The 26,919-nt window shown below is 43.6% G+C and overlaps 1 protein-coding gene across 1 annotated transcript in view; it reads right to left on the bottom strand.

The window, feature by feature from the left end:
- LOC121533640 (low-density lipoprotein receptor) overlaps positions 1-26,919 on the bottom strand; it is a 44,329-nt gene that overhangs the window by 2,864 nt on the left and 14,546 nt on the right. The window contains exons 6-13 of the mRNA XM_041839762.2: positions 26,634-26,805; positions 26,278-26,493; positions 25,737-25,855; positions 9,472-9,611; positions 8,515-8,656; positions 8,264-8,392; positions 4,265-4,339; positions 80-237 (exon numbers count right to left, since the gene is read on the bottom strand). Coding sequence (XP_041695696.1) covers positions 80-237; positions 4,265-4,339; positions 8,264-8,392; positions 8,515-8,656; positions 9,472-9,611; positions 25,737-25,855; positions 26,278-26,493; positions 26,634-26,805 — 1,151 coding nt within the window. The remainder of the gene's footprint in view (positions 1-79; positions 238-4,264; positions 4,340-8,263; positions 8,393-8,514; positions 8,657-9,471; positions 9,612-25,736; positions 25,856-26,277; positions 26,494-26,633; positions 26,806-26,919) is intronic.

The following is a 26,919-nucleotide window of genomic DNA, read 5'->3' as shown; positions in this document are numbered from 1 at the left end:
CGTCACTGAGGAAACTGTCCCCCTTCATACTGTTGTGAACAAAGCCCACACACTCGTCCTGCTCATTGGCAGGGCTTACCTTGACAGGACAAACCTCAGGGCCCCTGGCTGGTGCCTGGATGAGGGGGTCCTGGGACTCCTTCAGGGAGAAGTCTTGGAGGGTGAGTGTCCTGGAAGGCCTGAACTCCTCCCTCCACCACCACAACACCACCCCTGCCAATAGCACACTCAGGACCACTGGGCAGAACATATACAGTACCATTCAAAAGTTTGGACACACATACTCATTCCAAGGTTTTTCTTTATTTGTACTATTTTCTACATTGTATAATAATAGTGAAGACATCAAAACTATTAAATAACACACATGGAATCATGTAGTAACCAAATAAGTGTTAAACAAATCAAAATATATTTTATATTTGAGATTCTTCAAAGTAGCCACCCTTTGCCTTGATGAAAGCTTTGCACACTCTTGGCATTCTCTCAACCAGCTTCACCTGGAATGCTTTTCCAACAGTCTTGAAGGAGTTTCCACATATGCTGAGCACTTGTTGGCTGCTTTTCCTTCACTCTGCGGTCCAACTCATCCCAAACCATCTCAATTGGGTTGAGGCCAGGTGATTGTGGAGGCCAGGTCATCTGATGCAGCACTCCATCACTCTCCTTCTTGGTCAAATAGCCCTTACACAGCCTGGTGGTGTGTTGGGTCATTGTCCTGTTGAAAAACAAATGATATTCCCACTAAGCCCAAGCCAGATGGGATGGTGTATCGCTGCAGAATGCTGTGGCAGCCTTAGTGTGCCTTGAATTCTAAATAAATCAATGACTGTGTCACCAGCAAAAGCACCACCACACAATCACACCTCCTCCTCTATGCTTCACGGTGGGAACCACACATATGGAGATCATCCGTTCACCTACTCTGCATCTCACAAAGACACAGCGGTTGGAACCAAAAATCTCAAATTTGGACTCATCAGACCAAAGGACAGATTTCCACGGTCTAATGTCCATTGCTCGTGTTTCTTGGCCTAAGCAAGTCTCTTCTTCTTATTGGTGTCCTTTAGTAGTGGTTTCTTTGCAGCAATTCGACCATGAAGGCCTGATTCACACAGTCTCCTCTGAACAGTTGATGTTGAGATGTGTCTGTTACTTGAACTCTGTGAAGCATTTATTTGGGCTGCAATTTCTGAGGCTGGTAACTCTAATGAACTTATCCTCTGCAGCAGAGGTAACTCTGGGTCTTCCTTTCCTGTGGCGGTCCTCATGAGAGCCAGTTTCATCATTGTGCTTGATGTTTTTTGCGACTGCACTTGAAGAAACTTTCAAAGTTCTTTAAGTTTTCCGGATTGACTGACCTTCATGTCTTAAAGTAATGATGGACTGTCGTTTCTCTTTGCTTATTTGAGCTGTTCTTGCCATAATATGGACTTGGTCTTTTACCAAATAGGGCTATCTTCTGTATACCACCCCTACCTTGTCACAACACAACTGATTGGCTCAAATGCATTAAGAAGGAAATAATTTTCACAAATTAACTTTTAACAAGGCACACCTGTTAATTGAAATGCATTCCAGGTGACTACCTCATGAAGCTGGTTGAGAGAATGCCAAGAGTTTGCAAAGCTGTCATCAAGGCAAAGGGTGGCTATTTGAAGAATCTCAAATATAAAAAATATTTTGATTTGTTTAACACTTTTTGGTTACTACATGATTCCATATGTGTTATTTCATAGTTTTGATGTCTTCACTATTATTCTACAATGTAGAAAATAGTAAAAAAGAAAATAAAAACCCTGGAATGAGTAGGTGTGTTCAAACTTTTGACTGGTACTGTAGAGTGGTTAGTTTTGCACTTTATTTTAAAAGGTACACATACTACCCACTAATGTATAGTTTATAAGCATGTATATAAGTAAGGTAATAAGTAATATGTATGTCTTGTTAGCCATATATTAGGCCTTAATTAAGTGTATTCTTATTCAAAGTCATATGTTAAAAAGCCAATCCTTAATAACCTAATTGTTACTCATAATAAAGGTATTAGTATTTAAAGCCCCAGTGCAGTCAAAAACATGATTTTCCTGTGGTTTATGTACATTTCCACAAGGAGGTTTGAAATAATACTGTGAAATTGTGAAAATTATGATAATGCCCTTTTAGTGTAAGAGCTGTTTGAAATTATGGCCTGACATTTTAGCCTGTTTTGGTGGGATGGAGGTTTGGCCTGCTTGGTGGCATCACCAGGTGGTAAATTAGTTAATAGGACCAATAAGAAAGAGTTCCAAACCTCTTCCAATATCAGCTAGTTTTCAGTTTCCCCCTCCCCACTCAGATGACTCCCAGACAGTGCTAGCAAAATTCTTGCTTGAGAAATTGATCTTTGCTAACAAACTATTTTTGTTTCTTTTTGACCATTTTAATTGAAAACAGTCACAGTAAGATACTTAATTGTTACCCAGAAATGATTTGATATTGAGATAAAAATGGCTGCACTGGACCTTTAATAAAGAGCAATTTACACAGAAATCAGACTCTTGGTATTCTGTCTCAATGTGGAACTAACTGAGGCATAGTGCTTTAAGATGTGTTCCTTATACTAAAGTGTTACCTTATTCTTACTTAAAGAAATATTGTCCAGAAAGGACCACATTGGACAGAAAGGGGCACACCTTATAGGACTAATAATACATAATAAAGGCCTTACTGGCTACTTATATAGACACGTATAAACTACAAATTAGTGGCTATTATGTGTACCTTAAAATAAAGTGTTACCGTTTTTTGCATATAAACCATAAGCACTGACACTTATACCCATATTTACATAAAATGGTCATCATTTGAGTCTTTCTTTACATATCATCTCTCCAGTACAGTTCCATAAGATATTAAATATAATGGATTCATTTAAGTGATAATGCCCGAGAAGCCGGTGTTTGGAGGATATATTGTGTCACGATCGTCGGGTACAGAGGACCAAGGCGCAGTGTGGAAGGTGAACATATTTATTAAATAATGATAACACGAACAAAACAACAAACGATACGTGACGTCCAAAGGTGCAAAACACAAACCTACACAGGAACAAGATCCCACAAACACTGTGGGAAAACTGGCTGCTTAAGTATGGTTCCCAATCAGAGACAACAAGCAACAGCTGATACACGTTGCCTCTGATTGAGAACCACACTGGCCAACATAGAAACGAAAGAGCTAGATAAAACCTAGAATAAACAAAGAAAACTCACACCCTGGCTCGACATACAAGCGTCCCCAGAGCCAGGGCGTGACATATTGGCAAACTGTGCCAATATATCCTCCAAACACCGGCTTCTCGGGCATTATCACTTTTATACAACGGGTTACCAACATATTCAAATAATGTTTGACATATGTTCATTAAAAACGTTATTTTGATTAATTTATTCATACTATTTCATCCTTCCACAAGATATAGTCCCGACACAAATCTAGGGTTGCTAGACGCGACCCAGTCGTTCAGTCTTTTTGTTCTGTATCTATGTTTGCGACCCAGTCGTTCGTTCCATTGCCATACTGGCTGGCAACGTTCTTATCCCTTGCTTGCTAGCTAGCCAACTACGGCTAACTTAACAGTCAAGTCAAAAAGTGCAGCCAGAATAACAGCAAAGTAACTGCATTTGCATTTGTTTAAGCTGTTTTCTAGTGACATTTATTTGGATACATCCATAATGAGCTAATGAGATGCGATTTCGCCTGGCATAGAAAATGTGCTCATTTGTCAGGACACTGTTGTTCAGAGGAGCTAGCCAACAACACAGCTACTGTAACACAATCACTTCAAACTGAAGCTGGAAAGACTGCAAATTAGCTGCGTTTGTAGATCTCCATAAAAATGATGCCAGCTGATTCATGATTTCGCCTGGCTGAGAAATGCTGTCTTCCTCGTCCCGACTCGTTCATTAATATGGGACAGTAGGAGATCGAATTTGAATATTGAAACAATGTTGCAAATGTCGGAGAGACAGACAGCAAGGTTTAAAGAATTGTGAAATAATGTCTAGATGCTTTTTGGAGTGGAGATCAAGTTTAAGTTGCCTGGCTGATGAGACAGTGGATTGCGCAGTCAGATGGAACAGAGTAAATAGGCATTTAAATGTCATAGATTTAGCCGGTGGCAATTTGTGGAATAGACACTGGCTGGAATGCAATTTTAACCAATCAACATTCAGGATTAGTCCCACCCGTTGTATAACGCTAAATATACTACAAAACCTACCTATGAGCGAAAGGATTCCAGCATAGGTTGCATCAGACAGCGCTGGGGCTGGAAGAGTGTGAGAAACGACTGTATCTAAAAAAAGAAAAGAACAATTCTGCAATCAAGTAATCACAAAGAATACCAAATGGAAAATGTTTCACCAAATGCAATTTTCAAAGGTTATGCGACATCAGTTTTCCTGGATGAGAATAACTTTTGTATTGTTAATGTTTTTGCTATTGTTGCTAACCTTGCGAACAAGAGCCAATGGTAATACAGGAAGTTGTACACACAACAACTGGCCGCGCTAAAAAGCTACTTTGCATTTCTACTATTTCGTAACTGACATTTGGTGCTATTTGCAGGTGGAAATGTGACATGTTATTATCTTAAATGTTATACTACGTAATAGGTGTTAAAACGGCCAGCTTCAGTCAGCTGATTCTAGCCATCCCTTCTGGTTAGTTCTAGTCGGGCAGCTTAAGTCTCCCATTCAGAGGACCCCCACTTTTGTTCGTGTCTTATTGATCAAGGTCACACCAAATATTTATCAGCACATCTCGTTCAGCCTATGAGTGGCCTTGATTCCCGGAACTTCAGTTTCAGTTAGTCTATGACCCCAGCACGCTGTGTGGTCAGAAATGTGCTTTCCCCATCCTGATGAGCACGTCCACAGTTTTCCATCCTGCTGAACTTTCCGTCCTGTGGACTGAATCCCTGTATGTCTGATGTTTAATTGTGTGTGCATCTAAACGACCACATAGTTAATGTCAGTTCTCACTGAACATGATTCTCAGTTATCTGAGCCATCAGTGGTCAGATGTGTGTGTGATGTGTGTGTGAATGTGGACATTCATTAAACTCCCCTTAACCTGGACAACCGCCTTATCCTTGTTCTGACCGGACATTCTGTAGTGGTTGCTACCGGCCTTAAGCCAGCACCCAAGGTTTCTTATTATATTCATGGTCCTTCGATTCTCTACAACCCTACCCCTATTTTTCAATAGGGATTAACAACAGTAAACCGGGAGCCAAAAATATACCGTGCATTCGGAAAGTATTCAGACCCCTTGACTTTTTCCACATTTTGTTACGTTACAGCCTCATTCTAAAATTTATTAAATAAAAAAATGTCCACATCAATCTACGAACAATACCCCAAAATGACAAAGCGAAAACAGGTTTTTAGAAAAACAGAAATACCTTATTTACATAAGTATTCAGACCCTTTGCTATGAGACTCGGAATTGAGTTCAGGTGCATTCTGTTTCCATTGATCATCCTTGAGATGTATATACAACTTGATTGGAGTCTACCTGTGGTAAATTCAATTGATTGGACATGATTTGGAAAGGCACACACCTGACTATATAAGGTCCCACAGTTGAAAGTGCATATCAGAGCAAAAACCTAGCCATGAGGTCGAAGGATCTGGGGAAGGGTACCAAAAATTGACTGCAGCATTGAAGGTCCCCAAGAACACAGTGGCCTCCATCATTCTGAAATGGAAGAAGTTTGGAACCACCAAGACTTTTCCTAGAGCTGGCCGCCCGGCAAAACTGAGCAATCAGGGGAGAAGGGACTTGGTCAGGGAGGTGACCAAGAACCCGATGGTCACTCTGAAAGAGCTCCAGAGTTCCTCTGTGTGGAGATGAGAGAACCTTCCAGAAGGACAACCATCTCTGCAGCACTCCACCAATCAGGCCTTTATGTTAGTGGCCAGACAGAAGCCCTGCTTGGAGTTTGCCAAAAGGCACCTTAAGACTCTCAGACCATGAGAAACAAGATTCTCTGGTCTGATGAAACCAAGATTGAACTCTTTGGCCTGAATGCCAAGCGTCACGTCTGGAGGAAATATGGCACCATCCCTACGGTGAAGCATGGCAGCATCATGATGTGGGGATGTTTTTCAGCGGCAGGGACTGGGAGACTAGTCAGCATCGAGGGAAAGATGAACGGAGCAAAGTACAGAAAGATCCTTGAAGAAAACCTGCTCCAGAGCACTCAGGACCTCAGACTGGGGCGAAGGTTCACCTTCAAACAGGACAACAACACTAAGCACACTGCCAAGACAACGCAGGAGTGGCTTCGGGACAATTCTCTGAATGTCCTTGAGTGGCCCAGCTAGAGCCGAACTTGAACCCGATCGAACATCTCTGGAGAGACCTGAAAATAGCTGTGCAGCGAACCTCTCCATCCAACCTGACAGAGCTTGAGAGGATCTGCAGAGAAGAATGGGAGAAACTCCTCAAATACAGGTGTGCCAAGCTTGTAGTTTCATACCCAAGAAGATTCGAGGCTGTAATCGCTGCCAAAGGTGCTTCAACAAAGTACTGAGTAAAGGGTCTGGATACTTATGTAAATGTCATATTTCCGTTTTTGATTTTTAATACATTTGCAAACATTTCTAAAAACCAGTTTTTGCTTTGTCATTATGGGGTTTTGTGTGTAGATTGATGAGGGGAAAAAAACTATTTAATACATTTTAGAATAAGGCTGTAACGTAAGAAAATGTGGAAAAAGTCAAGGGGTCTAAATACTTTCTGAAAGCACTGTATATATCAGTGGAGGCTACTGAGGGGAGGACGGCTCATAATAATGGATGGAACGGAGCAAATGGAATGGCAACAAACATATGGAAACCATGTGTTTGATGTATTTGATACCATTCCACTTATTCCGCTCCAGCCATTACCACGAGGTGCCACCAACCTCCTGTGATAAATATATTTTTGCGGAATACAGGAAGTATTGAGTCGGAAAATGTATAATTAGTGAAGTACTGTGGATACCAATATCCCTGTGAGCCTCCCAGGGTTAACAACATAAATTGTAGATGGATAACATGACATTGTGTTGTATTACACACTTTAAATGTTATTCCACAGATCCCTTGGCCAAAAGTAATTTAATCTGTTTAAATGTTTAGTTTTTTTTGTTTGATATATTTTTAGATCTGGCTGCGGACCCCTGCAGTACCCCACTTTGAGAGCCCCTGCGCTAGCGTATGGAGGGAAGGTGTTGTGGGAGATGATTGGTTGGTAGATTAAGCTGACTAAGTAATGCCTTTGCACCGGGAGTTTCTCCCGGTTCTCTGTACTGGCTAATGAAGGCCACGTTTGACGCGTTGTTCCATCATATTCTTCGCGCATTTTGGTGGAAGTGTCTGGGAACAAGATTAACTATCATGAAACTGTAGCAGGCTACACGTGACCTCTCGACGCAGTTATGATAGGCAATCTCCATCTCACATTCACAAATGTCAACAGTGGCTCCAAAATATAAACTGTGGCTACTCACTATTAACAAAAGTCTGATACATTGTGTCCGCAAATGCCCTCAAGGAGATAGACATTTGCTAAATGTTTCCATGTTACACTAACAAAAGCGGGTTTGACTCACAGGGAATTGATCAACAATGGCGCTATTCATGGTGCTGAATCTCATGGCGCTGATCTCCGCTATTGCCCCTATTTGCTTATCGGTTTGTTTAGCGCAGCATCGGATACAGTATGTACCCTCTGGCAAAATCACCACAATAAGTGGGTTATCATAAAGTAAAACCAGCCAACCTTCCGAAATTCCCGATAGCCAGGTGCAATGGAAGAGGAAAGGACCACCACGCTGGCTGACATCTCAGTCAATGGAAGGCTAAATTCAATTTCATTTTCAGGCTGTAATAAACTGATAATATTTTACCAGTCGGCCAAACAGCACTTCATAGGCCTTCTTTAAAACTAGGCTACATCAACAAAATAGCGTGTTGACTTTGCAACAAATGCAACAAGAAACAGTTAGATTCTTGTGTATATTTCTCAATTTACAGTGGTATAATTATGTCAGATTTTTTTCACTGGTATTATATGCTTTTAAAATAGCATTTCCGGTTTGAACGGGAATCTCGGGATGCCTGGGAGGGCTTGCAATTTTTTCTGCAATAAATATGTTTAGATTTTCCAGAAAATATGAATCCCTACTGCATAATAACCACACTTCTTTCCACTTTCACATACTCACCATCATCATCAACATCACTACCCCCTTTTGGAGGAATGCAGGTGAAGCTGGGAGAGCTTGTTCCAGAGAAAAGGTCTGGCACACACTCATATAGACAAACTCTGCCACTATTTCCACACATAGCAGGGCCTGGGAACATCAGTAAGATAACATCAGTCAGATAACATAGACTAATTGACACAAACTAAGGTTGAATCCAAACCTTTGTGCCTTGGGCACATTATCAAAGTTTACTCGATGGGCTGACAGACCTTTTGGTTGAAGAACTGGGTGAACGAGAACCAAGCCGCCTGGGTCTGCGATATTGGGCAGGATGACTCTAAAGAGGCTGCCATTGTGCTTGTCAGCACTACAGATGGAGTGGGTGACCTGTTCACTCCAGTATACATGTCCCTGAGAGAGACGTGAGAGAGTAGTGAACATATGGCGACATCCAGAATACCACACTTTAGAGTGTATGAAACAATGGAATCATTAAATGGGGGCTGGATTCCAAACCAGAAACTTGCTCCCGTTCCATCTGCCCTTGATGCCATTTTATAGTAATTGGCGAGTATGCAAGGTGTATCATTTCCCCACACTTCAGTCTTCTGTGAAGACTTGGTGAACTTGTTCCAGAGAATAGAATCAACATGCATAAAATCAACAATGCAATATTATTTGAATGACACAAACTAGGATTTGCATCCCAAACATTGTACTTTGGACACATTTTCTGCGTTTTGAATATAGCATGTTGAGTATATTGAGTACAATACATTAAGTTCACTCCATGGGCTGACACATAACCTTTAGGTTGAAGAACTGTGTGAGCGAAAACCAAGCCAATATTGGGTAAAATGACTAAAAAGGCTGCCATTGTGCTTCTCAGCAATATACAGGTGTCCTGTTCGCTCTAGTAAACACAGAGAGAGAAGAGGGAAGTGAGGGAGCAGGGCGCAGCAGAGTGTATGGAACAGTAGCTTCTATCAAACTTTAGTGTTTGTGACTTTACAGGGCTGGATTCTAAACCAGAAACATTGCTCATTTCAGTATGCCCTTGAGGTGTAAGCCCCATTATAGTAATGGCGAGTAAGTCATTTGTACTATTTCCCCCCACTTCAGTCTTTCCAGATCTGTGATCATGAGTCTTCAAAGACTAAAGGAAAGGGAACAGGGGAAGGTCTACAGATTGGAATAAGGCCTTAGTGTCATTTGAATGTCTATACCTCAAACACTGCCAATCCGAAGGGCCTGTCCAGGTATCCATTGGACTCCACCACGGTCTTGCGATGCTCCCCGTCGAACCCAACCCTCGAGATGGTGCGCATCCTTGAGTCAACCCAGTACAGGAGTCGTCGAGGCATGTCTGTAGGAAAAACACACGCTATTAAACTCTGACTTTTTAGTGGTACTATCTTAGCAATTACTCGTTTCGATATCTCACAGTGGGATTCACCAGAATCTCTAGAAGCTCAAAGAACAAATCACACGTCTGTCGGAGACAGGAAGGTCGAGTGGCGAATGAGGTGAGCCTCTACCCTCATTATAAGGACACAAGGTCTCCTTAGCTAGAAGTGATTCCCGTTTCCTGCTTAAGGGTTCACAGGTTTCAAATCAAATCAAATCAAATTTTATTGGTCACATGCGCCGAATACAACAGGTGCAGACATTACAGTGAAATGCTTACTTACAGCCCTTAACCAACAGTGCATTTATTTTAAACAAAAAAAGTAAGAATAAAACAACAACAAAAAAAGTGTTGAGAAAAAAAGAGCAGAAGTAAAATAAAGTGACAGTAGGGAGGCTATATATACAGGGGGGTACCGTTGCAGAGTCAATGTGCCGCTTAGGTTATGTGGCTAAGAACAGGATTTAGAACTCTTCTCTTCTGTGTTGGGTAACAGACCGAAATGAACGTTTTTCGTGTCGGAAAATAATTTGCCTTTTCGCTTTTTCTACCCTTTGTCTCCTCTGATAGCTAGTGTCACACGGCTAGCTACTGAGACTTGGCTAGCTTCTGCCACAAGGCTTAGTTAAACGGGCTAGCTCGCTGCAAGCTAGCTATCCCACAACTAGCTTTACTACCTGGAAAGGTAGAATTGCTAGCTTTTATCTCTTGTTTTTAGTTCAACCCACATCCCTTCGTTCCTTGTAGACTAGACTGACCATCCTTCACAGATTATCAGTCGAGAGACACTTTTTTATTTGTTGAAAGACTAGAAAAGCGCTAGCTTCCTCCGGCTAGCATTGCGCTACCTAGCTAAGCTCCAAGCCCACGAGCAATGTTCCCTCTAATGTTTTTCAGCACTGACAAAATTTCAGGTCTGCTGAGCGCAAACTTGAATGTTGTGGAAATTCTGTGTAGCTAATTTTCCCCAAACATCAGACACCCCCTGATCTCGGACACTCTCTAGCGGTTGGAGGACTGAATCACCTCGAGCTCAACATTTAAATGGACTGAAAAATAACGGTACGTTTTGTGACTAACGACACCCTTTTAGCTAGCTGACCACCGATTTTCAGTGCAATTTATGTAAGTTAAGTTAGGTTTTGAGAGTTTTCAAAAAAGTTATATGTACACATTTTGTGGAACACGCTGCATATTGTAAAATTCGACTGCGCGACAGACCACACCTAATTTAATATCCAACTTTTTACCTCTGAAATATAGCTAACGGATGTTCTAATGTTGCTATCTTAGTTGCTAAATGTTGATAGAACTGCTAAGTAAGCAAAAAGGAAAGAAATTGTAAGTGTTAGATAATACATATCACGAAAACAGCTGCATGTTGTCAAGCTTTACCGTATCAAAATTGGAGTCCTCTGACGGAGGCGTTTTGCACAATCTGCAAAAATGTATTTGGAACTTTGAACCATGAACTTTTTGACACCTATCACTGTTGGCTATGTTTCATCTTACAACAGCTACATAGAGGCAGTATTTAGTTAAATGGTACAATGTATGCATCAATATTACACTAATTGGGACACTAATTTTCATTACAGATAACATCAAACAAAAAACGTAGGTACACTTTCAGTTATTGTGAAAACTTTCATCACCTTTCAATGCCTTAGCTTTGAAATGTAAATGTTTATACTATCTTTCTAAAATGTGTATAGTATGCCAAGTTATTTAGCTACATGTATTTACCACTGCAGCATGGAGAAAGTCAAGAGGAAGCAGTGGAGTGAGGTGGACATGTTCCATGCCATGGAGGACTGCAGGGCAGGGATGGCTATCCGCCAGGCTGCCAAGGTTAGGCATCTTTTGTTTTTAGGAGATTACCATGTGTATGTGAATTTTATCTGCTAGTAACAGTTTTCTTTTCTTATCTACCAAGGTGCATGGTGTACCTCGGCAGACCCTGGCGGACAGGCTGAGCGGCCGGGTGACCCATGGTTGTCGCAGTGGACCACCCACATTGCAGTACTGTATCTACTGCGCCAGCCATGGGTTCCCCTTCACCAGACAGAGGCTGATGAAATACGCCGACAAAATACGCAGGTATTTGGTGTTCTATGTGTTTATGTATGTAGAATGCTGGACTGACTGTTATCAATGTGTGTGATGTAAATGTGGATGTGTATGGTGATGCCAAAACAAACATTTTCATCCTGGATGGACAATTATATATTCTATTCTATTGTAGGTTTCGGCACCCAGGGGAAACAATCCCACCACTGGGGAAGAGGTGGTGGGAAATGTTCAGGAGGAGGCACAAGAACCTAAGCATGAGGAGGCCGGACACCCTGGATAGGGGGAGAGCTGAGTGTGCCACACGTCCGACGATGGACACCTTCTTCACTTCTTATGAGAAGCACTTGGAGGAGAGTGGGTTGAGGGAGAAACCCAGACAAATCTATAACTGCGATGAGTCTGGGTTTCGTAGCTACACAGAGCAGGCACAAAGTGCTGGCTCCCGGGCGCAAAACACGTGTACCAGCAGGCTCCGGGGACCAAGGAGCACATCACAGTGCTGGCCTGCTTCAACGCAACTGGGGAGGACATCCCCCCGTTTATCATCTACCCCAAGTGTTTCCCCGGTGGCCACTACACACTGGGAGGCCCCCCCCAAGCCTTGTACAGTGGGGGAAAAAAGTATTTAGTCAGCCACCAATTGTGCAAGTTCTCCCACTTAAAAAGATGAGAGAGGCCTGTAATTTTCATCATAGGTACACGTCAACTATGACAGACAAATTGAGGAAAAAAAATCCAGAAAATCACATTGTAGGATTTTTAAATGAATTTATTTGCAAATTATGGTGGAAAATAAGTATTTGGTCACCTACAAACAAGCAAGATTTCTGGCTCTCACAGACCTGTAACTTCTTCTTTAAGAGGCTCCTCTGTCCTCCACTCGTTACCTGTATTAATGGCACCTGTTTGAACTTGTTATCAGTATAAAAGACACCTGTCCACAACCTCAAACAGTCACACTGCAAACTCCACTATGGCCAAGACCAAAGAGCTGTCAAAGGACACCAGAAACAAAATTGTAGACCTGCACCAGGCTGGGAAGACTGAATCTGCAATAGGTAAGCAGCTTGGTTTGAAGAAATCAACTGTTGGAGCAATTATTAGGAAATGGAAGACATACAAGACCACTGATAATCTGGGCCTCCACGCAAGATCTCATCCTGTGGGGTCAAAATAATCACAAGAACGGTGAGAAAAAATCCCAGAACCACACGGGGGGACCTAGTGAATGACCTGCAGAGAGCTGGGACCAAAGTAACAAAGCCTACCATCAGTAACACACTACGCCGCCAGGGACTCAAATCCTGCAGTGCCAGACGTGTCCCCCTGCTTAAGCCAGTACATGTCCAGGCCCGTCTGAAGTTTTCTAGAGTGCATTTGGATGATCCAGAAGAGGATTGGGAGAATGTCATATGGTCAGATGAAACCAAAATATAACTTTTTGGTAAAAACTCAACTCGTCGCGTTTGGAGTTGCATCCAAAGAACACCATACCTACTGTGAAGCATGGGGGTGGAAACATCATGCTTTGGGGCTGTTTTTCTGCAAAGGGACCAGGACGACTGATCCGTGTAAAGGAAAGAATGAATGGGGCCATGTATCATGAGATTTTGAGTGAAAACCTCCTTCCATCAGCAAGGGCATTGAAGATGAAACTTGGCTGGGTCTTTCAGCATGACAATGATCCCAAACACACCGCCCGGGCAACGAAGGAGTGGCTTCGTAAGAAGCATTTCAAGGTCCTGGAGTGGCCTAGCCAGTCTCCAGATCTCAACCCCATAGAAAATCTTTGGAGGGGAGTTGAAAGTCCGTGTTGCTCAGCGACAGCCCCAAAACATCACTGCTCTAGAGGAGATCTGCATGGAGGAATGGGCCAAAATACCAGCAACAGTGTGTGAAAACCTTGTGAAGACTTACAGAAAACGTTTGACCTGTGTCATTGCCAACAAAGGGTATATAACAAAGTATTGAGAAACTTTTGTTATTGACCAAATACTTATTTTCCACCATAATTTGCAAATAAATTCATTAAAAATCCTACAATGTGATTTTCTGGATTTTTTTTTCTCATTTTGTCTGTTATAGTTGACTTGTACCTATGATGAAAATTACAGGCCTCTCTCATCTTTTTAGAGAACTTGCACAATTGGTGGCTGACTAAATACTTTTTTTCCCCACTGTATGGACGGTCAAGCAGTGGCTACATTGACGGGGACCTGTTCAGGAAGTGGTTTCAGCAGTTCATTAAGTATGCAGTGAAAGAGCGCCCTCTCCTTCTCCTCTTTGATGGGCACAAGAGCCACATGGACCCGGAAGTGCTCGCGGTGGCACTAAGGGAAGGGGTTATACTTCTTTGTCTTCCACCACACTGCACCCATGTCCTGCAGCCGCTGGACGTGGCATACTTTGGCCCTTTAAAGGCTGAGTTCTCCAAGGTAGCTGGAGACCTTAGCCATTTTGACCACTCCTACATGGTAAACAAATCAGAATTTGCCAGAGTATTCCGCTACCCGTACCAGCGATGCAAGGACATGCGCTATGTGGTGGAAGGGTTTAAGAAGTGTGGCCTCTTCCCTTTTGACCCTTCAGCCATTGAAGGGTCCCGTTTAATGCCGTCTCGAACCCTACCGGGTCCCAACACCGCCTCTACTGGAACCAGCAGCAATGTGCCATCCATCAGCACCTCCTCCCCAGCGACCACAGGAGGACCCTCAGCCCCTGCCCCAGTCCCAGCCGCTGCTCCAGTCCTATCCCTAGCTCTAGAAGAGCACCCCCTAATAGAGGGGGGGCTGATAGCGAAGGACCTGGGGCACATCCTTACTGTCCTGAAGTATCGGCTGGACCGATACAGAAGACTCCCTGTGGTCGCCACATGCCTCACCGGGGAGGAATACACGCGCCAGTGGCAGGAGAGGGGTGAGAAGGAGAGGGCCGGGGCAGAGGAGAAAGAGCGTCGGGCAGCCCTCAGAACACAGAGGGCACAGGAGAGGGCTGCCATGGATGAGACCATTGACGCCATCGCCTCTGCTGGACCCCCTGCTGGAACCACTCCTGACAGCTGCATCACCACTGCCAGTGCCTCCCAGTGTGCAACACCTGTAGGAGCCGCCGGAGTCCCCAGCTGCAGAAGAAGGCCACATGCCTACTCTCCCGGCCACACCACCACCCCAATGCACACCACCCCCCATGTCTGTCACCACCAACACGGCCTCCTCTGGACCAACTGCCTCCTCCGTCTCCCCTGGTCACACCCCCATAGCAGGCTCGTCTGGTGTCCCTGCCCCCTGCAATTTGAATACCACCACCTCCACAGGTAAACACATGTTAAATTACGAAAAAATGACTGTTTGTTATCTGTTTTATAAAACAGCAATGTAAAATATATATATATATATCTTTATATATCTACAGTAAATAGCACCAGCCCTCAAGTCATCTCCGCCTCCTCCAAAACCTCTGCAGCTTCCTCCAGAGGTATTGATGTAAAAAAGTTGAAAAGGGTTTTCATGCAACATGCTCTGTCTAACACCACTTTTTCTCAAACTGCAGCACAGAAAAGGAAGAGAAAAGCTACACCGGTCACATCTGTCACACCACCCATGGCACCACTCTCAGGTACTTCATAATCTGTTTTTCTCGCTCTCTCGGTTGTATCAATTACTATTGTTGTTGAAGAACTTCTACATTTTGCAAAACCATATTAATCAATTTGTATTATTATTTATTTTTTTATAAAAGAAGACACCACCTGCTGTCCTCGCTGCGGGGAGCGTGATCCGCCTGCAAGCTCCTCTCAGGAGTGTAGATCCGAGGTGCCATGGGTGTGCTGTGACTTTTGCCAGCACTGGTTCCACTGCAGGTGTGTGCAGTGGGATCAAGAGGTAGCGGTGGAGCTGGATTTTTATTGTGATTTTTGTGACAATATAGGGATGGAGGTCGAGATTTAATTGTTTGTTTTGTTTGTGTTCATATGAAATTATTTATTTGTTCAAAAAAATAAATGTCTAAAATATAATATATATATTTATTGAACCCATCTTGTGTATTTCTTCCTTTACTTTCCAAGTGCACCTCTGCAACACAAACTCCAACAGTGTTTTCATTGTTTTATGTTAATGCAAATAACTGAAATTAAAGTGTATTTGATGTAAATTATTAATACTCATATTTCATTTGGATACAACACTGAATATGTTGGTGAAGAACCATTTTTTAAGAGTCCACAAGAGGGCGCACCGGGCTACGCAATGAAAAGTTGACAGGCAAATCATTATTTTTTACCTGAAGACTAGCCAACTAGTCAACTATCTAGTAAACACTTCGGGTACGTGCTTGGTGTCTCTTTTTTCAACAAAATTAAACGGATATATCTTGTAATTGAACAAAATAGTAAGGTGCCCAATAACTGGGGGCCGTATACAGATAATAAGGGGACGTATTTTTTTGCTAAACCGCTTATCAAAAGCAGATAACAGTAATATTTTCAAATGAAATGTCAAACTTGCTAATTGCTAAACCGTTAGCTAACATTTTTACGACACCAATAATCACAAAACATTGAAGGCTTGATCACAAGATAACACTGTTGAAGGTAATATATTTCTTAAACGCTGTTGAATATGCCGATAATACGGGATTCTACGCACTTTCAGAGCGCGTTTACTGTGAACACTGAGGCTATACCCACTTTAAGTTACAGTTTTAACAGGGGTCAAGTAGGCTACTGTGGCTATTTGATCATAATATAGGCCTACCAGAGTGGCCTAACATAAAAAACAATGAAGAAAATTTATCCCATAACATTTTATCATGGAAATACCTTTTCTATCATTCAGCCTACAGTAGCAGGTGTTCAATGTAGGCCTACATTCCATGAGACTTTTTTTTTTAAACATGCAGGGCTTGACATTAACCTGTTTATCCACTTGTCCTTCGGACAAGGTGACTGAAAATGTTGTGTTGTTTGATGCAAGAAACCACTTTACAAAATAAAAATGCATTATTATTCCCATACCATTATTACAGAGAATCAGACAAATTATTCTACCCTCTGCCTATTGGCTACTTAGCTTATTCAAGCCTGTCTCAAAATACAACGCTGCCCCTTTAAGACAAAAAAAAGCTCTTTACCTGACTCGCTTTTCAAAGATGTCTAGAAATGTACACGTTTTGAGCTCTTGTAGGAAGCAATCACTCCCCCATTGCTGACTACAAATTATATATAACTGGGCTAATAACTCACAAACTAGCAAAGGATATGAACAAATGTGTACACGTGGCTACATGCAGCTCTGGCTTTGATCTCAAAACAACCGCATCAACTCCGCACCGCTCATGCTGTAAACACAGTCCAGTTCAAAGTAAATGGCATAGATCCATATTGGCAATGGTCTATTTGCATATAGGCCTACTGCAGCTCTGATTGGTTATGCTGCACAGGTCTGTGTACGTACGGGCTGAGTCGTGCGTGTCAATACAATAGAATCATACGCCGATGTGTTCTGCCTACAACAAAATATCTTGCATAGTTAGTTTTGTTTCGGTATGTTGCATTGAAAGTGGCTAATATTGCATTGATTAGATCACAATTCCCACAGTAAAGGGAAACGTTGATAGTGTTAACTAAGCGGGAAAACTTTAGAAAGTTGAGTAAAGTTAAATGTCATGCTTGTCTGTGCGGGCTGATATTTCTTCTGCGCGGCTGTCACGGGGGAACTGTGAGCCCATGCACGCGTGCAGCTTAGAGGGAACATTGCCCACAAGGCAAACGCCATCTATGTTTCACTTTCTTAGAGGATTAGCTATCTCTGGCTAGCACTGTGCTAACTAGCTAGGCTAGTAGCCCATGTGGCAAAAGCTAACTATGATTCACTTTGTTCTCGTACTAGCTACTTATTGGAGCCATGGAGCCTGCTACTCCTGCCCACAGACTGTAGCATTGACAGCTCCCTCGTGTAGTACAACCTATGTTCACTCGTTTGTGTTGACTAAACTGACATTACGGTCGTGGGGATTTTCTACCCAAAGACGAATAACCACACGGTTCCCCTCGGCTAGCACTGTGCTAGCTATAACAATCTTAGATAGCTAGCAACCAGCAGGTGGGCTAACGCCTACACTAGCCCACCACAGCTATAGCGTTTATACACAGTGCTTACCCCCAGCTAGCCATTAGCCGCGAGGCATCTAATAAGCTAGCTCACGCCTGTCAAGGCTAATTCGCAGCAGGCACTACACGGTTAGGATACTTTTTCCACGAAATAGGGACGTAGGAAGGGTAAGAATTGGCCGCCTCCAACATGACTCCCCGGTTAAACAAATGATGGCCACTGCTACCCCGCTATAGGCAGGCACTCGAGCTCCCCGAACTTTCAGCAAGTGTGTGGAGGCGGCTCTTACACCCCTGACAAACAAGGAGCTGAGTCTCTGCCTACATAGAGGATTACCTGCTTTGCTCCCCTTCAAGGTACACCCCTGTAACCCACCTCAATGAGTTAGGGTTCAAGATCAACCAGAAAAAGAGCTGTTTGGTGCCAACACAGAGAATACAATACCTAGGTGTAATGCTGGATTCTCTCTCTTTCTCTCTCCATCTTCTGTATCCCACCCCTACCTTGTCACAACACAACTGATTGGCTCAAATGCATTAAGAAGGAAAGAAATTCCACAAATTAACTTTTAACAAGGCACACCTGTTAATTGAAATGCATTCCAGGTGACTGCCTCATGAAGCTGGTTGAGAGAATGCCAAGAGTGTGCAAAGCTGTCATCAAGCCAAAGGGTGGCTACTTTGAAGAATCTCAAAAATAAAATACATTTGGCTTTGTTTAACACTTTTTTGGTTACTACATGATTTCATATGTGTTATTTCATAGTTTTGATGTCTTCACTATTATTCTACAATGTGGAAAATAGTAAAAATTAAGAAAAACCCTTGAATGAATAGGTACAGTGGGGAGAACAAGTATTTGATACACTGCCGATTTTGCAGGTTTTCCTACTTACAAAGCATGTAGAGGTCTGTCATTTTTATCATAGGTACACTTCAACTGTGAGAGACGGAATCTAAAACAAAAATCCAGAAAATCACATTGTATGATTTTTAAGTAATTCATTTGCATTTTATTGCATGACATAAGTATTTGATACATCAGAAAAGCATAACTTAATATTTGGTACAGAAACCTTTGTTTGCAATTACAGAGATCATACGTTTCCTGTAGGTCTTGAACAGGTTTGCACACACTGCAGCAGGGATTTTGGCCCATTCCTCCATACAGACCTTCTCCAGATCCTTCAGGTTTCGGGGCTGTCGCTGGGCAATACGGACTTTCAGCTCCCTCCAAAGATTTTCTATTCGGTTCAGGTCTGGAGACTGGCTAGGCCACTCCAGGACCTTGAAATGCTTCTTACGGAGCCACTCCTTAGTCCAGAAAACCACATTGTATGATTTTTAAGTAATTCATTTGCATTTTATTGCATGACATAAGTATTTGATACATCAGAAAAGCAGAAATTAATATTTGGTACAGAAACCTTTGTTTGCAATTACAGAGTTCATATGTTTCCTGTAGGTCTTGACCAGGTTTGCACACACTGCAGCAGGGATTTTGGCCCACTCCTCCATACAGACCTTCTCCAGATCCTTCAGGTTTCGGGGCTGTCGCTGGGCATACGGACTTTCAGCTCCCTCCAAAGATTTTCTATTGGGTTCAGGTCTGGAGACTGGCTAGGCAACTCCAGGACCTTGAGATGCTTCTTACGGAGCCACTCCTTAGTTGCCCTGGCTGTGTGTTTCGGGTCGTTGTCATGCTGGAAGACCCAGCCACGACCCATCTTCAATGCTCTTACTGAGGGAAGGAGGTTGTTGGCCAAGATCTCGCGATACATGGCCCCATCCATCCTCCCCTCAATGCGTTGCAGTCGTCCTGTCCCCTTTGCAGAAAAGCATCCCCAAAGAATGATGTTTCCACCTCCATGCTTCACGGTTGGGATGGTGTTCTTGGGGTTGTACTCATCCTTCTTCTTCCTCCAAACACGGCGAGTGGAGTTTAGACCAAAAAACTCTATTTTTGTCTCATCAGACCACATGACCTTCTCCCATTCCTCCTCTGGATCATCCAGATGGTCATTGGCAAACTTCAGACGGGCCTGGACATGCGCTGGCTTGAGCAGGGGGACCTTGCATGCGCTGCAGGATTTTAATCCATGACGGCGTAGTGTGTTACTAATGGTTTTCTTTGAGACTGTGGTCCCAGCTCTCTTCAGGTCATTGACCAGGTCCTGCCGTGTAGTTCTGGGCTGATCCCTCACCTTCCTCATGATCATTGATGCCCCACGAGGTGAGATCTTGCATGGAGCCCCGGACCGAGGGTGATTGACTGTCATCTTGAACTTCTTCCATTTTCTAATAATTGCGCCAACAGTTGTTGCCTTCTCACCAAGCTGCTTGCCTATTGTCCTGTAGCCCATCCCAGCCTTGTGCAGGTCTACCATTTTATCCCTGATGTCCTTACACAGCTCTCTGGTCTTGGCCATTGTGGAGAGGTTGGAGTCTGTTTGATTGAGTGTGTGGACAGGTGTCTTTTATACAGGTAACGAGTTCAAACAGGTGCAGTTAATACAGGTAATGAGTGGAGAACAGGAGGGCTTCTTAAAGACAAACTAACAGGTCTGTGAGAGCCGGAATTCTTACTGGTTGGTAGGTGATCAAATACTTATGTCATGCAATAAAATGCAAATTAATTACTTAAAAATCATACAATGTGATTTTCTGGATTTTTGTTTTAGATTCCGTCTCTCACAGTTGAAGTGTACCTATGATAAAAATTACAGACCTCTACATGCTTTGTAAGTAGGAAAACCTGCAAAATCGGCAGTGTATCAAATACTTGTTCTCCCCACTGTATGTCCAAACTTTTGACTGGTACTGTATATACATATAGAGAGAGAGACAGGGAGAGAAGTAGGAATACCTGGCCTGCTGCGTGCATACAGTGCATTCGGAAAGTATTCAAACCCCTCAACTTTTTTCACATTTTGTTACGTTACAGCCTTATTCTAAAATAGATTTAAAAAATAATAATCTCAATCTACACACAATACCTCATAATGACAAAGCAAAAACAGGTCTTTAGAAATTTCTGAAAAAAATAAATAAAGAAATACACTGCTCAAAAAAATAAAGGGAACACTTAAACAACACAATGTAACTCCAAGTCAATCACACTTCTGTGAAATCAAACTGTCCACTTAGGAAGCAACGCTGATTGACAATACATTTCACATGCTGTTGTGCAAATGGAATAGACAACAGGTGGAAATTATAGGCAATTAGCAAGACACCCCCAATAAAGGACTGGTTTTGCAGGTGGTGACCACAGACCACTTCTCAGTTCCTATGCTTCCTGGCTGATGTTTTGGTCACTTTTGAATGCTGGCGGTGCTTTCACTCTAGTGGTAGCATGAGACGGAGTCTACAACCCACACAAGTGGCTCAGGTAGTGCAGCTCATCCAGGATGGCACATCAATGCGAGCTGTGGCAAGAAGGTTTGCTGTGTCTGTCAGCGTAGTGTCCAGAGCATGGAGGCGCTACCAGGAGACAGGCCAGTACATCAGGAGACGTGGAGGAGGCCGTAGGAGGGCAACAACCCAGCAGCAGGACTGCTACCTCTGCCTTTGTGCAAGGAGGAGCAGGCGGAGCACTGCCAGAGCCCTGCAAAATGACCTCCAGCATGCCACAAATGTGCATGTGTCTGCTCAAATGGTCAGAAACAGACTCCATGAGGGTGGTATGAGGGCCCGAAGTCCACAGGTGGGGGTTGTACTTACAGCCGAACACCGTACAGGACGTTTGGCATTTGCCAGAGAACACCAAGATTGGCAAATTCGCCACTGGCTCCCTGTGCTCTTCACAGATGAAAGCTGGTTCACACTGAGCACGTGACAGACGTGACAGTCTGGAGACGCCGTGGAGAACGTTCTGCTGCCTGCAACATCCTCCAGCATGACCGGTTTGGCAGTGGGTCAGTCATGGTGTGGGGTGGCATTTCTTTGGGGGGCCGCACAGCCCTCCATGTGCTCGCCAGAGGTAGCCTGACCGCCATGAGGTACCGAGATGAGATCCTCAGACCCCTCGTGAGACCATATGCTGGTGCGGTTGGCCCTGGGTTCCTCCTAATGCAAGACAATGCTAGACCTCATGTGGCTGGAGTGTGTCAGCAGTTCCTGCAAGATGAAGGCATTGATGCTATGGACTGGCCCGCCCGTTCCCCAGACCTGAATCCAATTGAGCACATCTGGGACATCATGTCTCGCTCCATCCACCAACACCACGTTGCACCACAGACTGTCCAGGAGTTGGCGGATGCTTTAGTCCAGGTCTGGGAGGAGATCCCTCAGGAGACCATCCGCCACCTCATCAGGAGCATGCCCAGGCGTTGTAGGGAGGTCATACAGGCACGTTGAGGCCACACACACTACTGAGTCTCATTTTGACTTGTTTTAAGGACATTACATCAAAGTTGGATCAGCCTGTAGTGTGGTTTTCCACTTTAATTTTGAGGGTGACTCCAAATCCAGACCTCCATGGGTTGATACATTTGATTTACATTGATAATTTTTGTGTGATTTTGTTGTCAGCACATTCAACTATGTAAAGTATTTAATGAGATTATTTCATTCATTCTGATCTAGGATGTGTTATTTTAGTGTTCCCTTAATTTTTTTGAGCAGTGTACCTTATTTACATAAGTATTCAGACCCTTTGCTATGGGACTGGAAATTGAGCTCAGGTGTATCCTGTTTCCATTGATCATCCTTGAGATGTTTCTATAACTTGATTGGAGTCCATCTGTAGTAAATTCAATTAATTGGACATGTTGACATTGCATGTCAGTGCAAAATCCAAGTCATGAGGTGGAAGGAATTGTCCGTAGAGCTCCAAGACAGGATTGTGTCGAGGCACAGATCTGAGGAAGGGTACCAAAAAATGTCTGCAGCATTGAAGGTCCTCAAGAACACAGTGGCCTCCATCATTCTTAAATGGATGAAGTTTGGAACCACCAAGACTCTTCCTAGAGCTGGCCGCCCGTCCAAACTGAGCAATCGGGGGAGAAGGACCTTGGTCAGGGAGGTGACCAAGAACCCGATGGTCATTCTGACAGAGCTCCAGAGTTCCTCTGTGAAGATGGGAGAACCTTCCAGAAGGACACCCATCTCTGCAGCACTGTGTGGCCAGACGGAAGCCACTCCTCAGTAAAAGGCACATGACAGCCCACTTGGAGTTTGCCAAAAGGCACCTAAAGGACTCTCAGACCATGAGAAACAAGGTTCTCTGGTCTGATGAAACCAAGATTGAACTCTTTGGCCTGAATGCCAAGCGTCACGTCTGGAGGAAACCTGGCACCATCCCTACTGTGAAGCATGGTGGTGGCAGCATCATGCTGTGAGGATGTTTTTCAGCGGCAGGGACTGGGAGACTAGCCAGGATTGAGGGAAAGATGAACGGAGCAAAGTACAGAGAGATCCTTGATGACAACTTGCTGCAGAGCGCTCAGGACCTCAGACTGGGGTGAAGGTTCACCTTCAAACAGGACAACGACCCTAAGCACACAGCCAAGACAATGTAGGAGTGGCTTCGGGACAAGTCTCTGAATGTCCTTGAGTGGCCCACCAGAGCCCAGACTTGAACCCAATCGAACATCTCTGGAGAGACCTGAAAATAGCTGTGCAGCGACGCTCCCCATCCAACCTGACAGAGCTTGAGAGGATCTGCATAGAATGGGAGAAACTCCCCAAATACAGGTGTGCCAAGCTTGTAGCGTCATACCCAAGAAGACTTGAGGCTGTAATCGCTGCCAAAGGTGCTTCAACAAAGTGCTGAGTAAAGGGTCTGAATACTTGTTTAAATGTGATATTTAGATAAAGCACTCAAATGAAAATGTAGGCCTAATGTCAACATAACCACCCATTACATCACTAAAATGGATCAACGGCTGATAGGCTATGGACAGGTTCTGTGCATGTCAATTTAATCTTCAAATAACCTAGGCCTATATCACAGCTGTCTCCATCTTCCCCCTAAAACTTTCCTTGTCAATTTATATGATAGGCTACATTGATTTATCATTATCCTATAATGTAGTCTAGTTTTTGATATCCTACAGAAAGGATTTGAAGCTAAGGCAAGGTTTTTAATACGTTTTTGAGGAAAGGAGAAATGTGATTTGCTTATGCATCAGTGAGATGCGCTGCAGACGGCTTTAATTGATAGGTCCTTTTAGGTGGGTGGGTGTGAGTGTATGAGTTTACTAATTCTCTCTATGGCCATTCAGAAAGTTTCCTAAAATAGGCCTAGACTGTCTGGCCTTCATCTCTTTAATCAGATAGAAAAAAAACTGTAAGCAGCAAGCATCATGATGGTCAGCATGTGATTGAGGACTGATGACAGGTGCCAGTTTTGCATCTCCTCTCTTATTAAATGGCGTTCAAAGAATGAAACGTAGCCAAGCTCCTTTCATGATTATCATAATATTTTCAGTGGCATATCATTTTTCCAGTAGGCCTAGTATATGATTTTTGTCATTACTGCATCCTCTCTAGCCACTTTGAACAACAAAGTAAATTGCCAATGAGAATGACCGCAGCAGCCTAAACAAATCCGGCGTCGTTTTGCATACAGTCATCCGGAACAGCTGATGCTCTCATGCATGCTTCAGTGTTGCTTGCCTCGAAGCGAGCATAGAAGTGATTTAGCTCGTCTGGTAGGCTTGTGTCACTGGGCAGCTCGCGGCTGTGCTTCCCTTTGTAGTCTGTAATAGTTTTCAAGCCCTGCCACATCCGACGAGCATCAGAGCCGGTGTAGTACGATTCAATCTTAGTCCTGTATTGACGCGTTGCCTGTTTGATGGTTCGTCGGACGGCATAGCGGGATTTCTTATAAGCGTCCGGGTTAAGAGTCCCGCTCCTTGAAAGTGGCAGCTCTACCCTTTAGCTCAGTGCGGACGTTACCTGTAATCCATGGTTGGGGTATGTACGTACGGTCACTGTGGGGACGACGTCATCGATGCACTTATTGATGAAACCAGTGACTGATGTGGTGTACTCCTCAATGCTATCGGAAGATTCCCGGAACATATTCCAGTCTGTGCTAGCAAAACAGTCCTGTAGCTTAGCATCTGCGTCATCTGACCACTTTTTTATTAACCGAGTCACTGGTGCTTCTTGCTTTAGTTTTTGCTTATAAGCAGGAATCAGGAGGATAGAGTTATGGTCAGATTTGCCAAATGGAGGGCGAGGGAGAGCTTTGTATGCGTCTCTGTGTGTGGAGTAAAGGTGGTCTAGAGTTTTTTTTACCTCTGGTTGCACATTTAACATGCTGGTAGAAATTAGGTAGAACAGATTTAAATTTCCCTGCATTAAAGTCCCCGGCCGCTAGGAGAGCTGCCTCTGGATGAGCGTTTCCTGTTTACTTATGGCCTTATACAGCTCATTGAGTGCAATCTTAGTGCCAGCATCGGTTTGTGGTGGTAGGTAGATAGCTATGAAAAATATAGATGAAAACTCTCTTGGTAAATAGTGTGGTCTACAGCTTATCATGAGATACTCCATCTCCGGCGAGCAAAACCTCAACACTTCCTTAGTATTAGAGATTATGCACCAGCTGTTGTTTACAAATATACACAGACCGCCACCCCTTGTCTTACCGGAGTCAGCCGTTCTATCTTGAGTATATCCCGCCAGCTGTATGTTATCCATGTCGTCGTTCAGCCACGACTCGGTGAAACATAAGATATTACTCATTGAGCTTCTGGTGAATCCCACTGTGAGATATCTCACTCATAATTACAGATAACCTGGGTTACGAAAATAACCTTGAATCTTTGTAAATCCCAAATTAAACTACATTTGGCCAACTAGTAAGCCAAACACGTACACTTCAAGAAATATAAAACCAGTTTGGTGCTTATCTGTGTAATACACATGTATAAAAGAACACCCAAACATACCCAGAGAGATGGCGACTGGATTCCATATGGCTGAGGTGATTAGTGGCAGCCTGCCTTCTCCATCCAGGCCAGCACGCTCGATCCTGGGGGAGCTGCCACCTTCTGCCCAGAACAAGAGCCTGGGGAAACAGGAGCTCTCAATGACTACAGTCGATCTGGCTTTGACATCCAAATCTCTCCTGGGGGCATTCAAGACAGACTTTGAACAATCTAACTGAGTATCTATCTAAACCCTGTGAAACCATGTGCAAGCTGGAGACTGACCACAAATTAGAAAGGCCTACTAATTTACATTTTGGGTACAATTAACTGATAGATTTGTTTATAAGAGGCCAAGTTTGAGATAGAAAATCCTTAAAATCCTTTAAAAAAAAATATATATATATATATATCTTCATCGTAAAAATGAATATAAATCCAATATTTAGAATATGATTATGTAGTTGAGTTTTTTTTTTAAAGCTCAATGAGTTGAAACAAAAACCTGGGTGCATACAATAGGTCTCCACGACCAATATTGAGAACTTCCAATCCAGCCTACCCCAACAAGGGTTCCACAGCCACTCCAGTGGGCATGGCCAGCCCTCCTATCAGGAGGCGTTGTGCAGAGACGTCCAGACGGGCCACATCGATGGAGTGAGTATCAGCGTTGGTCCAGTAGAGAAGCTCATGGATCCAGTCCACAGCCAGACCCAGGACAGCACCATGGCCTTTCAACAGCAGGACAGGCTCCAGGGGCTTCCCATCCATGGAGATCCTAAAGTGCACGCAGGATAGATCAAATGTATGGGAACTAACATCTAGTAGTATTTCACAGAGCAAAAAAATAACTGTGGTCAACATTCATATTGATACTAAGGGCCAGATTCAGAAAGTGTTTAACTCTCTGAGGTGTACCTGTAGATGGAGCCTTGTCCTGGCCTTGCCCAGTAGACAGTGCGGTTTGCAGTCAGGGCAGCCATAGGCCCTGGTCCCAGTAAGTGAGCAGCCATCTCCCTGTACTCCATACCGGCAGTGTTGACCCGGCGCACCCCCTCAGAACTGCTCAACACTAGCTGAGCCACGTCTCCTGCAAGTACACTCAAATCAGTCCCAGACACTCAGGACTAACACAAATACATCAACAAGCACAATGACGGAAAGGGCAATAGTGATGAAAGTAAACAGATATGCACATCATATG

This window comes from Coregonus clupeaformis, chromosome 20 (genome assembly GCF_020615455.1).
Source record: "Coregonus clupeaformis isolate EN_2021a chromosome 20, ASM2061545v1, whole genome shotgun sequence".
Taxonomy (NCBI): Eukaryota; Metazoa; Chordata; class Actinopteri; order Salmoniformes; family Salmonidae; genus Coregonus; species Coregonus clupeaformis.
Note: the sequence above shows the minus strand (reverse complement) of the source record. Positions and strands in the feature narration are given on the sequence as shown.